An 18,174-nucleotide genomic window follows, 5' to 3' on the forward strand; every position below is an offset into this window, starting at 1 on the left:
ATTATTAGGATAAATGTAAAGACGAAAGATAATTTTACTTGAAAGCAGCCAGGTGGGGTTCTGGATTCATTGACCTCAAGGAATGTAAGAAAATACATACAAGAGGAGTGGCCTTACTAGGTCTGTCAGATCTGTATTAGAGCTCCAGCAGTGATCTTAAATGTTATTTCATGAAAGAATATAAGAAATAGGACAGTTCTTCCTCTACAGAGTTTATAACAGACAAAGCTTAACATATACAGTGTTGAGATGGCTGAATGGGTAAAAAATAGCTTATTCTGAAAGCCTGATCATTCCATTTTATGAGGAGTGTGTATTTGATAGTTGTATCAGAACTTTTCCAGTTCTGGAGAGGTAGATCTCACTGTACTTTTTTCCTTCCATTACAGAAACTAGTGAATTCCCCTCAGAATGTTGCAGTGTGATGGCTGGGGGAACACTTACAGGATGGCATGCAGATGTTGCTACTGTGATGTGGAGGAGGATGCTAGGAATTCTGGGAGATGTCAACAGCATAATGGATCCAGAGATTCATGCCCAGGTTTTTGATTATCTGTGTGAACTGTGGCAGAATCTGGCCAAGGTAAAAGAACTGAACTGTTTTCAACAACCTGACCTGTTTGGGTAGGATTTTCAAAAAGAAAAAAATACTGCCTTATATATTTCCCTTAAATAATTCCCTTTCTGTTTTGTTTTTAATAATTGCAGATAAGAGACAATCTTGGTATTTCAACAGACAACCTAACTTCACCATCTCCCCCAGTTTTAATTCCACCACTGAGAATTCTAACACCATGGCTCTTCAAGGTAAATTTAAACAATAAACTGTGAAACAGAAATAAATGTAGAAGAGTGTTTAATGTAATTTTTTAATCTATGAATAATAAATATTGTTCTAAAACTGTAGGCAACAATGCTGACTGATAAATACAAACAAGGAAAGCTACATGCTTATAAGCTTATTTGTAAGACAATGAAACGAAGACAAGATGTTTCTCCAAACAGGGATTTTTTAACTCATTTCTACAATATCATGCACTGTGGACTTCTTCATGTTGATCAAGTAAGTTGATTATGAAATTCAAAATAATATAAATGTTATGACTGACTCTTCTCAAAATTACTCAGTGTATTTTCATCTGAGTAACTTAACTTTGTTTTGGAAATTAGTGCTGTGACTGATACTTCTAAAAAGAAAACTTTGATAAATGATCCTCATGTTCTTGGTTGTATTCAGAAATGCTTTTTTTGTTGTCCATTTCAAGGAAATATGAGGGCAGAAAAGATACTCTCTCATTTTTTATTGATTGTATGTTACAGATTGAAGTATGCAAGAAAGAGAAGGAAGCAGATCTCTCTAAAGTCTACTGTTCTTCTTACTTGCTCCCTGATGCAACAGTTTAGTTAGTAAATTGTGCTCACTACATTGGAGGCCTTTGTTTCTACAGCAAGTATAGGAACCAGCAAACTGAGATGTACAGAGCGTATCTAATCAGTGGGAGTAGACCTTTTTTATAGGTTTTGATATTAAGAAGTCTGAAAATACTATATGGCTTAAATACTTTTTAAACGTTTGCAGAAGTGTAAAAAAGTTGGGTTTGTGAACATTTTTGAGGAATGATTATAGGCATGGGTAGATCAAAGGTTCAAACAACCCTGTTTTCTTTAACTGGGAAGGATAGAATTAGTCCAAAATTATTCCACAGATGACTATGGATAGGACAGACCTCCAGTTTCTGTCCTGTAACAACCATTAATGCTGCTTTTCTTGCTGCATTGAAGATCCTCCTATGACATACTGCTATTTAGTTGGATATTACTACTAGTGGAGAATTATTCAAAGGAGAAAAGGGGAGGGGTGTCTATCTGTAGACTTGGGATTTTTTTTACAATTAAAGCATTTTATACTTTTTTCCAAGTACTTTTGAAAAAAATTGCAGCATGTACAATGATTTTTGAAAGTGCCTCACTAAGTCTACAAGAACATAATATGCTGTGCTGATTAACTACATACCAGAAATGTTACAAAACACTTTATTATCTTCCTTCAAATTTTGGTTCCATATGGGTATATGTAGGAGGTTTTTTTAAATACCTTTAAATACCTTTTTTAAAGTTACAGTCAGGCAATACTTGATGGAGAGGATTAAGCAGTTGTTAAAGTATAATAGCTGGTTATCTTTCTATATCTTTTCTGTACCTATTCAAATGAATGGTTAATCAGTTACAGAACTCTTAAAAGCTGACTGTAAATCAATAGATGAACTATTGTCCGAGCTTAAAGTATACCAAGTTTACTTACGTTAATCTGAGTATACTTAAGGAATTTATCATTTTGTGCTACTCTTCTCTCATTAATGAGTGTTCTACTGGCCACAATGAGTTTTCTTTCTCACATTTTTACTTTCTACTTTTGATAAATACCTGCCTTTTTTCTTTCATTTTTCATTTGATTCGTGTTGATACTCTTCTTTTTTTTCCCTTTTCCTTCTGCGAGGATATTGTCAATACAATCATCAAGCACTGCTCTCCTCAGTTCTTTTCACTTGGTTTACCTGGTGCTACCATGCTTATTATGGATTTTATTGTAGCAGCAGGAAGAGTGGCTGCTTCTTCTTTCCTCAATGTAAGTATTCATGAGTTAATTCTCATTTACGGGTGACAAAGAATTTGAGAGAATACTGAGCAGTATGTTTTTCTTTGACTAGGGTGGTAAATTGATCCCAGAATTCAATGTAGTGTTTATCAAATACAGATAATGTTAATGATTTATTCCAGAGTACTGCACATGCCTCTCCAGAAAATATGTGAGGAATGCAAAAATTACTGTTGAAGCAGAAAATCTTATTTTAGAATTACAAAAATTGTGACTGCCATTTTTCTGTGCTTGAAGATGTTTTAAAGTAAATGTCTATTTTTACCATGATTTCATTTTTAAAATGTACTTATTCCCCCATATCTCTGCTATGAAATGACTTTTATGATCAGGCTTGAGAACTCAAATGTGCTAGTGTTTGCAATATTTGGATTTTTTTACACACTTCTGATTTTGTAACTCAGGCAAGTTCAGCCTTATATAGTAATACTATGTGGTAACCTAGGTGCTGTTGGATGTGCATATTGTACTCTCTCAAATCCCCCATAGTCTCCTCCAACTCTCTGTGAAATTTGACCGTTTCTCCCATCAATCCCTCTCTAACCAGTTATGAAATCCAGTCTCCCTCAAGGTACTTATCTGAAGCCTCTGTCAGCTTCTTACACTGTAGCCTTTCCTGTTCAGCAATGCCTCATGTCACTTTTAGTAGTTTTCCACATCCTTGTCAATTAGCTGAACTTAGGACCTGAGCCCAGTTAGCAGCTCAGTCATTTGTCTGTAATCCTAACAATCCTTCTGCCTCCTTTTTACTGTCTTGGAAAATGAGAGCAGGGGTGTGCATGAGTAAAAATCCAAGGAGCTGAGGTCTCTGTTTATTCAGCTTTGCAGGAGCTCAGAATTTCCAGGAGAAAGGAAATGGCTATATACAATTTCAGCCATCATTCTCTTTTAAGGAAGCTAAAAATGTCAGCGTTCTGATTGCAGTAAGATTATATATTTCTCCCCCCCCCTTTTTTTTTTAGGCACCAAGAGTTGAAGCACAAGTTCTTTTAGGATCTCTAGTCTGTTTTCCCAATTTATACCGTGAACTACCAGCTCTTCACCCAAATATTCCTGACATTGCTGTGTCTCAGTTTACAGATGTTAAGGTAGGAATTTTAAGAATATTTAGCTAGTATTCTATTAACCAAATACATGCCTAATATTGTGCTTTTGCAGACAATATTAAGATTTTAAGATCCTAGAATTTTTTGAAAGTAATTTCAAATAGATCATAAGACTCAAGATCCTATAAGGATCTTGTGAAACTTTATACTTCTAAACATACATTATAATTGCTATTAACTTAATAATAAAGTGTTTTCTTATGTTTGTAGAAGAAAATTATACATTATCTCACCCTTTCAAGCCTTCTCTCACTAGGGTGATTTGCAGGTATCACAGATTTAATTAGCTGAGACAAGAAGACTGAGAGGTTTAAGATTCATTATTTAATTTATTAAGACAATTATATTTATTTCACAACTGGTGAAATCTGCCTGTGTTCCTAGAGACTTTAAAAAATTTCTGCACAGCAGTGTGTTCTGTACAGCAGTGTGTTTTTTCTTCAAAATGCAAATATTAATGGAGTCGTTACCTTGTCTGTCATGACACAGATTTAGGCAATGTGACAGTATACTGAAACTGCACAGAGCACAGTTTGTGTCTAAGAAAGGCTCCCCTTAAGTTTTCCAAACTGTGTCAGTCTGGGGAGAAATGATGACTTGAGAGCTGCTTAATACCTTGCTCCCCTTTGGAGACTGATTTTGAATTCCTTCTTTCTCATTTCTATTGTAGAATGGCTGTTTACGTGAATTATATTAAGGGCAGCCTACAGCTTTAGGGACTTTTCACTGTCATTGAGTCAAATTTGTTCTTGACAGCATTCTTAAGGCACTGTAGGCACTTAGTCTGCAACTAGTTGAAAATATTTTTTAATTCAATTTTTTGAAAGTGCTTGTTTAAACCTTAAAGTAAAAGATTCTGTCATACCCTTTAGCACTACCTAAGATAGCTTCAGGGAGCCCTTTACTATTTTTTTTCCCCCCTTGATATTTTATGGAAATGCTTTGTCAAGAATTGGATACATGGCTCATCAGGAGAAATTAGGACAGTAACGTGTAGGATATTCTTGGGGTGGCACAGTAACAAGTATCTGGGACAGGCTTGATATTTGGAGTAATGGTAAGCAAACAATTCATCTGACCATAACATAGAGATTCAACTAAGAAATATGCCTGTGTGCACTATAATAATATTTTGATGCTTTTTGTGATGGAGTTATGTGTAAATCAGTGAATTTTTCCTCTTCATTTTAGGAACTCATAATTAAAACTGTGTTAAGCTCGGCAAGAGAGGAACCATCTGGTCCTGCACGGTAAGCCATACAAAAAGAGCTTCTACATTAATAGGTTCTTTCTTTATTAGGCTGTTTTGGGGTGAATATATTAGAGAGCTTAAAGTAAAACTTTGTTGCATTTTATTAATGGTTTTCTTCACCACTGTCAAAACTGTGGTCCATGATGTGAAATTGAAATTGTTTGTAATAGAGATATTAAATGGACAAACTGGGCTGGTCTGGTCCAGTATTCTTTCTGTGATAGTGGCTGATAGGAAAGGGTGTAAATAAGGGTAAGAGAATAAGCTTTCCCAGCCTACTCTGGTGTTCAGCTCGGGGATTTTCTGGACTAGAGAGGCATTCTTTACTTTGATTAGGACAAGACTATTTATGAGGGAGGGCTAGTTTTTTTTTATTAGATCACATTATTTAATTTGAAAAACAGAAATAATCCAATGTACATGAGCCCTTATTATGGTATGGACAAGATGCAGAAAAAACTGAGCTAAGCATTAAACTAGGAATGGTTGCTCTGATGCTTAAACCTAAGCATCTTCACCAAATAAATAACTCTGGAGAGGATTATTACCAGTTTTCTTTCCTGTTTCTTAATTTGCTTATGATTTTATTCCTCCATACCCATCCTCAGAAGCATTCAGTTACACAGTCCTGTGTATGGGATTTGAACAGCAATCTCTAATGCCTACCAAGGAAGAGTGCATTTGTGTGCCTTATATATTTGGAAAGAGTGAATATATATGTTCAACTAATATATTGTCACTTAAAAATACTAGAAGTACATATCTGAAAAGCTACAATTCTGGAAAAATCAGCTTATTGAACCTTTAAACCATTTTTTGGAAAACCAAGAGCAGTTTTCATCAGCCCACTTACCTCTTTCTTCATGTGAGCTGATAATATTTCTCAACAGAGGAAAAAGAGGGAATATCCTGAGATCGCATTAACTTAATTTTTCGTGTTACAAAACTGCTTTCTAAAAGGCATAACACTCTCCACTTTGCAATTTTTCTTTCAGTGACAATATACAAAATAGGGTGGGTTTACACTATAATGTACTATTAAGTCTTGTATGTATTTTTGCTGTCTGTAAGCATTTTCGTGATTCTGTGTAGCCTTAAAATCCTTTTTCTACAGCACAGGCTTCACAGCCACTTCTGTTTCTTTTCTTGCTTACAGTTTTTCCTTCCCAGATGTAGCACATTGCAGGTTACATGACCAGCTTTCTTGTTTTCAATTTTGGATTGCTCTCCAATTTTATCCAGGATTTTGAATCCTGAAGTTGTTTCCAAAATATTTGTAGACTCTCTTCCTGAACAAAATAACTAATGGGTCAGAGATGGCTTAAGCTAGCTCCTTAACATTTCTGAACAAATTTTATCCATCTGCTGATTTGAACACATTTATCTGAATACTCTTTACCTTTACGCTTTTTTTCTATTTCTATGAAGAAACAACAAAAGTTAATGTACTAATCACAATATGTATACTGACTCTAGGATTCATGTACCCCTTCTCTATTCATCCTTGTTTATTGTCCATCTAAAACAATGTGAATGTCCATGAGAGAGTAACATTCCTCTCTCATCTCTGTGTCTCAGAAGCTCTAAATATGAGAAACCTCTTGTGTTAGGAAGGAGGAAGCTCCCACCCCAATTTTTGCTTTGTCTTAAGAAAATATAAGAATTTCTCATATGTTGATTCCAGATAATATTTTTAATCAAGACACACATAGAAATGCAGGAGTTCTTGATGTCTTTTGTATTTTTCAATTGCTCAGATGGGTGCTTCCTCTGCCCTTTCCTCTGCCTTCATCAGCATACTTTGGATTTCTTGATCATTTTAAAATATTTTACAGCACTAGAAAGGTTTTTGTACAATTGTTTTGGAAATATTAAAAACATATTTGTTGTTATATGTCTTTATCAAAAAAGATATATGATTTTAAAAGATTTTATGATTAATGAATCATAAAAATTACACATTCCCCAACAACTTGTCCTCCAACATTGTTTTGCAGATGTGTTGCTCTTTGTAGCCTTGGAATTTGGATCTGTGAGGAGCTAGTCCATGAATCACATCATCCTCAGATCAAGGAAGCATTGAATGTGATATGTGTTTCTTTAAAGGTAAGAGAATTAAATTTTTACAATGTATGTTGCCTTTATGTGTAAAGATACTTTGCATTTTCCAAGTCTTAATGACATTTTAGCATCTTTACTTTGCAGTCTCATTTGCCGTCCTTACAAAAGAGAGAACTCAATTTAATGAGTGGATCTCTGAAATGTCAAAAGTTCTTTACCCTTCTTTAAGTTTGGAGAGAATGATGTGCTGGGAGGATAAGACAGTAGATCTTTATTCTTACAAAATCACTAGCTCTTCTAACCTACCACATACTCTCACAACATTCTGTGCATGTTCACTTCTGAGTTCGAGTCAGTGAATCATGCAATAGTGCTTCTTAGGTTGGCTAGATATTTAGTGAGAAATGCAGAGTACTTATACCATATGCATGGAAGCACCAGAAATGTTTAATTTGCTGGGGCAGAGTCCCTTTATATGCTTATTCCAAGAGCTGCATATTTTTGGCTATATTTTTGCTTGATGAGTGTTTCTGTTTTCCTACTATTTTAAATCTTTTTGCATTTGTTCTTATTTTATAGCATAATTAGGATATTAGTAAAAATCTTTTTGTTTTTAAGCAGTTTTCAAATTTGCATGTTTCTGAGCAATAGTTTCAACTTCTAAAATGTTTTCCAGTTTATCTTCAGAACCGTTCTATGTGCTTTTTGTTTGCATCAAAATTCTATGAATAGTCTAGTCTTTCTTTATATACAGATTAATAAAAATTAAAATGTACACCTGTTACACATGACTTCTGTCGGATGTTGGGGATTATTATTTTCTTTTAAGCAATGGGAATCTGAAAAATATCTTAGCAGATCAGCTGCTCACATCCTGTGAAGCAGGATTTGAGTCTTTGTATAAGGTAGCTGCAGGCCTTTTAGTATTAGACTCTAATTTGCAATTTCCTGTTTTGCAAAATCACATTCATTCTTTGCAGCTCCACTAATACCCTCTTCCAGTGTTTTCCCCTTGGTTTTTAATAATGCTTAACTTTTGCATTTTATCAAGTTCCTGTGCAAGTTTGGTATAAGGCAAATGATGTTTTATCTTGCTGCTCCAATTTATCAATATTTGAACTATTTTTAATCCTGAAATTCATAGTAATTTATGTTCTTTTTCTCTGACGTATTTATTAAACCAATTATTTGTATCTCATTTATATTAAGCATAAATTACTTTTTGAATGAGAAAACAAAGATCTTTGTATTTCTACTTTGCTTTTCTTTGTGTTGGCAAAACCATCCAGTGTACATTGTCTTTTTTTCTAGTTCTGAGCAATGGTATACATTCACAATTGAGTTTAATAACGAAATGAAAAGTTCATTAATTTGTCATGGGAGAAATAAATTAGCTCTAATTTGTTACCTTAGCAATCTCCAGGCTACCAAGTAGTCAGAGGTTGGAACTCCCAGAATGGATAATTTTCTTATTTTCAGGAGAAATGAATGGGTAGGGAGCTATAGGCCTAGTCCAACTTACTGATAAGTTCAATTGAACAAATAATATTGAATAGAAATGTTAGCAGCAATTACATGCTTATTTTTGAAATACCAGAAGCATATTCAGAGCTGCAGTTCAGCAGCTGGCTTTGGATGAAGCTAGTGCTTCTGTGTGCAATACCACTCTGTCTACATTAACCTCTGCTGGAGCTTGAGCACAAAAGATCCTAACCAGCCATCCAGACCTATGATTTTATTCTGCTTCTCTCAAAAATGCTGCAGATACATCACAAAATTGTCTTGTATAAATCTAGTTAAATGAGTGCTAAACAATGGGTTATTTTCAAGTATGGACAAGGTTAAATTCCTCATGTAGCATCCAGAAAGATGGGACCCTTACAAAAATTAACCTTATGGTAAGACTACCTTTCCAAGAAAAACCTTGAGAGTTGGGAAACAGGAAAAGTGCCAGTTCACTGGTATCTTTTTCCCCCAACATCGAGTGAGTTCTCAAAAATTATGTCCACAATTTATGCTACTAAATATAAAAGTGGTGAATTCTTATGCTTTATAACATAGGACATTTTCCAGAGACAAAGAATGGCAGGTGGAATGTTTATGGCATCATACAGGTGTTTCCATGGCCACTCTGAAGGTTTTTGTAAAAGAAGTCAAAACCAAATAACTGACTTGAAAGGGGTGAATTGTTTCATTACCTGACATGTAGTCAGTGAGGCTGCTTGAGCTCAGGAAAATGTCTTTCCAGAACCCACAGCTCTCAGAACTGTCTGTTCAAAGGTGCCTGAGTGTTTGTTGTGGTTTAAGCCCAGCTGGAAGTTGAGCACCATGCAGCCACTCGCTCAATCTTTCTTCCCACCCACTGTAGTGCAATGGCAAGGAGAATCAAGACAAAACTTTTATGTTGAGATGACAACAGTTTAATAATCAAAAGCAAAGTAAACAGTGCAATAATGGTAAATGATAGCAATAATAAGAGAAAGGAAAGAAAACCCAAGTGATGCACAATAATTTTCTCACCACCCGCTGACCGACATCCTTTTCCCAACCCTGACCAACCCCCTTTCCAGATAATTCCCCCAGTTTATGTACTGGGAATGATGTCCTACAGTGTGGAATATCCCTTTGGTCAGTTTGGGTCACCCATCCCAGCCATGTTCCCACCCAGTTTCTTTTGCTCACCTTCTCACAGGTACAGCATGAGACAAGAGAAAAAAAAATCCTTGAGTTTTGATAAACAGAATTTAGCAAAAAGCAAAACATTGGTGTGTTATCAACACTATTCTCATTCCAAATCCACAACACAGCACTGCAAGAACTGCTGAGAGGAAATTAACTTGACCCTAGTGACAGCATTCTTTTGAAATGTGATATATTGACCATGCTAGGACAGCTCTCTGAAGCACATGAAGGATTTGATCTATTTCAGCCAACCCCCATATTCTTGATCAAAACTTCCTCCCTGATGCTTTTCCCATGAATAATAAAAAAATTGTGTGCAAGATTAGATTTTAAATTTATTCATATTCATTACTTTATACACTTTATCCTTTATGTGAAATTTATGTCTCCGCTTACTTTTGTTCCTTTATTAAATTAAAAAAAGAGTTCTCTTCAACCAGAGAAAAAAAGAGGTTAACTGATTTATGTAAACTAGCCAGTAATAATAAAAAATTACTCATTCATCTTTATTTTAGAGCCTCTTTAAAAAAAGAACCATTAAAATGTAAGAAAAAAATGCTTTCTGTTTTTAAGTAGTGAATGGTCAATTAATCAGTGACCCTGAAAAGTCTCCAGGTCTTTTTCTCAAGTATTTTTTTCTTACTTTCAGTGGTCAGGATCTCTGTATTAAGCTACACCAATTTGTGAACCCCATTTTTCTTCTCCAGTGATTTGGGGTTCTCTTGCTAGCTTGTTAGGATGTTTTGAGCAATCTGGATTTGATCTCAAGTTCTGTAATCAAATTGCCATGCTTTCAGTTTGGTTTTTGGGGTTTTTTTTGTTTTATTTTGCTTTTTTTTGGTTGCCACTCAAGCTTGAGCGTTAGAATCTATACCCTGCTCTTACCAAGCACTTTCACAACATGGAGAGAGGCTGTCTCATGAGGGATAAAAAAGTAATGATAGTCTTGTCATAAAGTTTGTGAAGATTTGGAGATATGAGATGTTTACTCTTTTGAGATAAAAGTCAACAATAACATGAAAGTGAGAAACAGGGAAAGAATTAACTACCCATTGTGTACTCAGGTTTCCACCTCCCTGGATGACTTGCAAGAGCCACTCATAGTTTTTCCTTTTGCTTACATAAATAACACAAATAAAAAATGGTAATTAAAATGGTAATAAAAATGGTAATAAAAAATGGTAATTAAAGCTTTGTACTCCAGATTTTTCCTTGTGCTTGTATCATTTCTTTTCAAGACTTTAAATGTAAAAATTGACAGCTCTGCTTTGATAAGAAGCACTGACTCAGAACAGAGTCTTCTTCCAGTGTATTTTCAGTTTAAGTTTTTTGCCATTCAATACTTTTATTCTAAAACCTTTATTTTCTACTCAGGCTTCATTACCCAGGCATTTCAGCTTTCTTAAAGCTTTGGGTTTTTTCAGTTTTGTGAGATACATCCCTCCCTGAAGGGTTAATAGAAGTGGTCTGAGTAAGAAAAAGGACTATGAAGCCAAGAAATTACATCTAAGTGTTTTTACAGCATAATTGCCCTTTTCTGAGTTCAGAAGCAGAGAGCCATCTTGCAGCATATACCTGTGACAGCTTCACTGCTGAATGTAGTGAGATTGAAATGAGTAAAATATGTTGTTACTAATGCAGGAATTCACTTGTAATATTAACTTTGTCCTTGTCATTTACTGCACACCTTAATGTTTTAAAGCAAGTGCAGTGAAGGTAAAAATCTCAATTACACGTCTTGTGCATCAACAATTTAGGGAAACACGTCTCTTCATTTCTATGTTTTCCCACTTAGGAGTGTAGAACAGAGTGTGCATCCTCCCTAAGAGTGGGAATTAGTTGTACAAATGTGTTCCCTTCTGCTTTGACCAGCACAGTAACTGTGGAAGGCAGGTTGCAGAGCAGCAGCCTTCTCCTGCCTTTAAAAGAAGAGCAGAGTTAAGCACAGAAGCCAAGGTGAATTCATTTCCATTCCAACATGTGCTGGGCACTGCAGTCACTAGCAGAGAGCAGAACAGTTCAGCTCATGTTTAGTACTACAGGCTGTGGTTTGGGCATGTGGCTCATCACCTCTCTTGATTCTCAGCAAAGACTTCTGATTTCAGAATTGGATCCTTGGGGGGGCTTTGCAGTGATTCATTAATATTAATAATCATCAAGATAATAAGAAATTAGTTCTTTCTTCCTGGCTTCATGATATTCTACTATTCCAGTTAGGAGACACCTCTTCCTTTACTGGTGTGCATCTAACTGCATGTCTGCCCCAAAACTTTGATGTTAGCTGCTAACATTTGTTTATGAATATAAAATAGTTCTTTTTGAGTTTTGTAAAATTTAATTCTGTTCCTCTGGTAAATAGATACTTAAGGAACTGTATGTATAAAACTACCAGTGAAATTTGTGACCACCCTACCACCTAATGTACTCTTACACGAAAACATTTTGTCATTGTTACTGTGCTGTGTTCTCTTTTCCAGTTTCCAAATAAAACAGTAGCCCAAGTTGCCTGCAGTATGCTGAACATGCTGATACATTATGTACATAGGCTTCAACTATATCAGGCTGATTCACCATTAAGAATAATACAAGTAAGTAATTTTTTTTAATTGAAATTTTCAATTATTTTAAATTAATCACTACAATGTGTTACCCTAAAGTTAAACACTTGAATATTGACAATTATGTTTTGCAAAACATTGAATTAGTATAAACATAATCTTACTTAACACTAACAGTAAGGAATTGCAGCACACATAACTTCCTGACTCCAGTATAGACATGTAATGTGTCTATGTCCTGCCTGTTTTTTCTCAGAGAAAAAGTGTCATGAAGATGTTGTCAGTAAAGTACAATTTTTTTCTTAATACCAGATATCTTCAAGCATGTTTATTGAAGTTCAGGAAGAAAATGATTGCTTAAAATATGGATCTGCAACTTTATTTTGCATATCCATGAAAGAGTTTCAGTACAAAACAAAAATAATATTTTGAATATGCTTCCCATAACAAGGAGGTAGACTATGGCCTCTGTGAGTCTGAGCCACAGAGGGCACCTAGGTTCTTTTCATGTGAAAGCTTCTTAAGAGATACAGCAAGCATTTCTGTGCTCTTCTGGAGACATATTTTTGATCAAATAGAGAGGGTGTATACAAATTCTAGTAGTTCTAAGAAACAATGTAGCTCAGATAGCACCATACACAAACCAGCACGAGATTTCTTCCCACATCCTATAAGTGTGTTGAGTCATGTTCTTTTTATGCCTGAATATTTGAGGTAGCTGTGTAATTTCATTGTCCTTAATGCACCTACGTCAGTCAAACAGAACATACTCCTTCAATGTATTCTGCAAAACTCAATTAAAAGTGTTTTTATTTTAAAAAATTGTTAAGGAATATTGTAACTTGTCTCAAAATAATTGTAATAGAATTTAATCGTGAATCCAGTATCATGTTAGATTTACCTGCTTAAAAAATTATTTTAAACTTAAATATTTAGGTTGTATTTTAAAAGAAATATGCTAAATTCCCCCAGATTCTGATAGCAACTATTACACATCTGCTACCCAGTACAGAAGCTTCCTCTTATGAGCAGGACAAGAGAGTAAGTATTTTTCATTTCTAGTACTTTCTGCCTCCTGAAAGCTGTGTCTCTTCTGAATTAGTTTTGCTGTGGGCCTATTAGGTCATTCAAATTTGGGCATTTTGGTGCAGTTTGTTTCTGACAGCTCCATCCTTCTGGGCTACCATTCCCACAAGGAACTGGACTTCATCTGTTCATTTTGGTCTTCAGAGCTCTGTTTCATCTTCTGTCTCTGTTTGCAAGAAGTCAGGGGCTATTGTAGTCTACACTCATATGCCAAGCTACCCACTTTTCCACTTGAGGATGCTTTCCATAATTGACCAAGTTTTCCCATGAACTACTGTCAATTGTACATGAAATACCAAATAAAAATTGTCTTACCTGTTTTGACAAATGTAGTCCTAATGGGTTTCAAAAGAATTGGTTAAAAATAAAACAACTCAGTACCCTTCATGATTAGGTTTATTATACTTTTGAAGGACAAACTTGGAATGCATTATGTGAAACTAGTTAATTAGGTAAATTGATTTTTTTAAAAACTTCTGTTTACCTTGGGAAATATTTTAGAGAATCTTGCAGATATTTATCTGAATTGTCTTCTCTTCCACAACGGAGTTTTAAAAATCAAAAACATTTATTTGGTCTGTAAGTTACTGATGATTTGGTGTGGATTTGTGTCTTAATCTAATTCTCTTCCAGAGTCTTTCAAAACATCCCAAGAGGGAGTTGATTCTTTTGCTAACTGAGTAATCTACAATACAGGAAGCAGTTGGATTTCTTTCAGATGATAACATATGATATGGTGCTGCATAACATTATTGATATGTTGTAAAGGACATTATGTATTATTTATAAAGCACTAAATACAGGGGAATTGGTTCCATTTTGTGTAATCCTTGATTCACTTTACTGTGAAATATATGTGCAAAATGGCACATCAGCCTTAATTTGGACCTGTGTTATCTGTCATTTTAAAAACAACAGCCTACAAATCAATTTTGAAAACTGTGGGTATCCTCTTAAGTATAGTATCTGCTCACAGTCATACCCTGATGAGAAACTGTTGAGTGGATGGCCTTTGTTAAATACCTCTGTAGCCAGTTTTTACTGATGCCATAGTTTTTGAAGGTTCAGTGGTTAACAAGTGGGAGCTGCCATTGCTGCAGAAGGTTGACTTTACTGAATTGAAAAAAAAGGCAAAACATAGAAATAAAATAAAGGGATAAATATGAAATAGCAGGTGCTGGCTTAATTGATTTGTAATGGAAAGTGTTTTTTCCAGTTGGTGGTTTCTTTACTTCTGTGCTTATTGGATTGGATAATGGCCTTGCCACTGAAGACTTTGCTGCAGCCTCTTCACACTACAGGAGCAGAAAATGATAAGACTGAAAGATCCGTTCTTAATTGTATATATAAGGTACATGTTTCTTTGCTCATTAATTAAGAATTTCTATGTATGAAGGTAGTGTCAGTTTCCATGGAAATGAAGGCAAACGTTTTCTGTAAACTGACCTCCATTCTACTCCTGAAATATAGATTGGCTCAGTTCTTGCATGTTTCACTGCATCAGCTTGACCTTTGGTATATTTGGAATAGTAGATTTTGGTTTACATTTTGGGTGGTTAACCAAGCCTTTTTTTTGTATGTCATATAGATTGCAGATGCTTGTATTGTAGAATACTAACTGTACATTTAATACAAAAGGATGTAACTTTTATATATCAAGCAGTTTCATTTAGCAATGAGAAAAGCAAAAGCACTTTTGCTTTTGTTAGACAGTAAGTTACAATTACTGTCTTTAGGAGCTCAGGAGAAAGGGGTTTTTATCCTTTTTGCAAGGGAAGGGGATTAAAACCTCTAGCAGCTTAGACCTAGCATATGTAATTAAAGAAGATAGGAGATCTAAAAATAAAGGTGGCTTAATGATTGTTTTGTGAGTTTTGTTTCATTATTGTTAAATTCCACTTTGGTGGTAATAATTTTCTTTGCAGACCAGAGTTTGTTTCTGTAAACATTAAGCATCTAAAATTTTCCAATGTTTCATCATGCCTGCCTTCTAATGAGTAGATTCTTGAAATGCAAATAAAAATAAACTTCATTTCTTATAAAACTATAAATTTCAGTAGTTAATGTAATGAAATTCTGGTTTCTTTCTAGGTTCTGCATGGATGTGTCTATGGGTCTCAGTGTTTTAGCAACCCAAAATATTTTCCTCTAAGCCTTTCTGATCTGGCATGTATGGATTATGATCCTTTTATGCATTTAGAGAGCTTAAAGGAACCAGAACCACTGCATTCTCCAGACTCTGAGAGGTCTTCTAAACTTCAGCCAGTCACTGAAGGTTTGTCTAATTGCCTAAATACATTTTCTTTCAAAAAAAATTTGTCTGGGTTTTCAGTATTTAAGTGTTGGTCTACAGCACAGGTTTTCAGCTATATGTAGACACTAGGTAAGAACCATTAGTATGGAATGAGCAAATGTAATTTTTGAGCAATTACCATTTGATTAACTGAAATAAGTATGTTCTGAACAACACCAAGATCAATAGGATATGGATTCTTCTGTGCTCTGTGTATCAGCAGAAGTGTTGAGTACTGCAACATGGATGAATGTTGTTTTTCATTTTACCTTCAGTAAATTAATTTGCTTTTTCCTTATTTTGCTCCTTTTTCTAGAAGAATTTTGGATTTTTGTTCCTGTTTGACATTGCAGTATTGAATGCTTTCCATGAATATTTTTAGCCTATCATAATTTTTTGTTGATCTCTTTTTACACTGCTTAAAACCACAGATTTTTTTAAAAAGAGAGAAATTTTCTCTCATCTGGTTAGAACCTTAGGAGACATGGGAATTAGCATTTTCTTCACAATTCAAAAATAAAGAATCAAGAATCTAAGCCACAGAGGACTATCATGTATTATGCAGTGTATCTAGTAAATATCAAATGGTTACATAGGGAAGAAAATTGAAAAAGATGAGATTAAGATACGAGCAACTCTGTGTAGTGCTATTCTGCCTCTGTATTAAGTTGTTCCATTTAGGCTTTTTTAAGGGTATTAAGAACCAGATAAATGCAGCAGTTCTTTGTAGCAGCTGTGTGCTAACAGCAGGTGATTTTGTGGTCTGTAGTGACTACGTGCTGTTTTTTATGTAGAGAAAATGGCTAATCATTGTGCCCTTGTCTAAGGCATGCTTCATCATCGTCAAGTACTTTTTTGGCCAAAGAATTCTAAACATAGAGCTGTCCCCTAATAAGCTCAGTATTGGATTGAACAAGACTGATCTGAGAACTACTGGCAGGAGGAGCTGTAATTATTAAATTTACTGAAGAATGAAGCAAGGTACTATAGTTGGCTTTTCGTCAAATGGCTGTGGCCTTATTAGTAAAAAGTAATCATCTGCAGGGTCAGAATGAAAGAGGCTTCGAAGGATTCATTCTGTCCTAATTACAGTCTCACCTATACATATTATGTAAAGCTAATATTTAAAGCATTTGCCAAAATTTACTTCCACTGCATGTTCTATTACAGTGTAGTGAATTGTAGTAGCTTTTTATGCCTGGCATCTTTTGTATTCCGTAATAATCTGTAATTATGGGTTAGAAGCAAATGCTGTGTGGCTTTTTTAATTTGACAATCTGAAAAGACAACCCTGAATAGATTTCTCTTTAAATGAATACAGTTGCACAAAGCCTTAGCATCAATATCTTCATTTTGCATTTCCAACCATGATCTTTTCTTTTATGATTTCTTGTTAAATTTCTTAATAAAAGTAATTTCAGATGTTCCTTTTATCTCTCCAGATAAATTAAGTTTCAGGGCTCTGGAATTGTAAGTTAGACTGTGAAATTTAGTTGGCAGACCTACAGCATTATAAGGCAACCCTGGTTCTGCAACCCTGGCACTTCTAGTCCCCATTGCCAGGCAGAGAATAAAATTGGCAGTGCTTGACCGGTTGCACAGCATCTGTTCTCCCTGGCATTGTTGGAGGAGTGAGAGGAGTAAAACTAGTGGGTAACAACCAGTCTGGGTCTCTGTCAAGACCGAGGGTCAATTAGTACAAGCTGGCAGCAGAACAGAATGCCAGTGGGTCAGCATCTTTCAGTAGAGTAAAAGGGCTATCATAGTATTTTTCTTGAAGGAATGGAAATGAGCAGGGCAGAAGTTACAGGGAATTCAGGGAAGTTCTACAAAAACAGGGTAGGAATTGTGAAACTCTTTCCTTAGGCCACAAGCAAAGCTGCAAGTGCTGAAATGACAGAATTCCTAAGACAGGGTGCTTTAATGGATGTGATTGACTTACCCTGTTATGCCTCCATTGTTCAAGGTCAGATCCATCTCAAGTTTTGTAAATACTTAGCCACAGCATAATGTGGTATGAGACCAAGAAGATTCAGGACTTAGAGTGACACAGCTGTGTAGTGGAGACAGTATCTACTGAGAGGTGTGGAGCAAGCCATGCAATAAACAGCAGGACAAAGGTTTCTTAAATCCTCTGGGAACAGGCATATGTCAAGAGAGATGATTATTGGCTTCTCTTTTTCAGTAACTTCACAAGTTCTGTTAGTGACAAAGAAGCTCTTAACCTGGGATTATCTGTAAAATTGTCCTTGTTCTGCTTTCTGTAGCTGGTAAAGTGGTAGATTTTAGTATGGGATATACAAAGAATAACTTTAAAATTAGGTATTAAGTATATTAAACTGTTACATTTAAACCAGAATAAACTTTTAGCAGCTCTCAGTAAGGACACCAGTAGGAAGCTTTTATTGCATCATCAGAACTTGCTGGCAGCAAGTCTGTGATGCTTTCATATATCCATCTGAAGAATCCCTGGGCTTGTC

The 18,174-nt window shown here is 35.2% G+C and overlaps 1 protein-coding gene across 11 annotated transcripts in view; it reads left to right on the top strand.

Annotated features, from left to right (window-relative positions):
• Positions 1-18,174, top strand: part of RALGAPA1 (Ral GTPase activating protein catalytic subunit alpha 1) — a 132,409-nt gene that overhangs the window by 57,775 nt on the left and 56,460 nt on the right. For all 11 annotated transcript variants that reach the window (XM_071426876.1, XM_071426878.1, XM_071426874.1 and 8 more), the window contains 11 exons: positions 390-583; positions 709-807; positions 908-1,063; positions 2,498-2,626; positions 3,619-3,744; positions 4,954-5,012; positions 7,012-7,120; positions 12,235-12,345; positions 13,288-13,356; positions 14,618-14,752; positions 15,493-15,676. In XM_071426876.1, the coding sequence (XP_071282977.1) occupies positions 390-583; positions 709-807; positions 908-1,063; positions 2,498-2,626; positions 3,619-3,744; positions 4,954-5,012; positions 7,012-7,120; positions 12,235-12,345; positions 13,288-13,356; positions 14,618-14,752; positions 15,493-15,676 (1,371 nt within the window). The remainder of the gene's footprint in view (positions 1-389; positions 584-708; positions 808-907; positions 1,064-2,497; positions 2,627-3,618; positions 3,745-4,953; positions 5,013-7,011; positions 7,121-12,234; positions 12,346-13,287; positions 13,357-14,617; positions 14,753-15,492; positions 15,677-18,174) is intronic.

The sequence above is a fragment of the Agelaius tricolor genome, unplaced genomic scaffold, assembly GCF_023055355.1.
Source record: "Agelaius tricolor isolate 1412-34295 unplaced genomic scaffold, bAgeTri1.0.p SCAF_5, whole genome shotgun sequence".
Classification (NCBI taxonomy): domain Eukaryota; kingdom Metazoa; phylum Chordata; class Aves; order Passeriformes; family Icteridae; genus Agelaius; species Agelaius tricolor.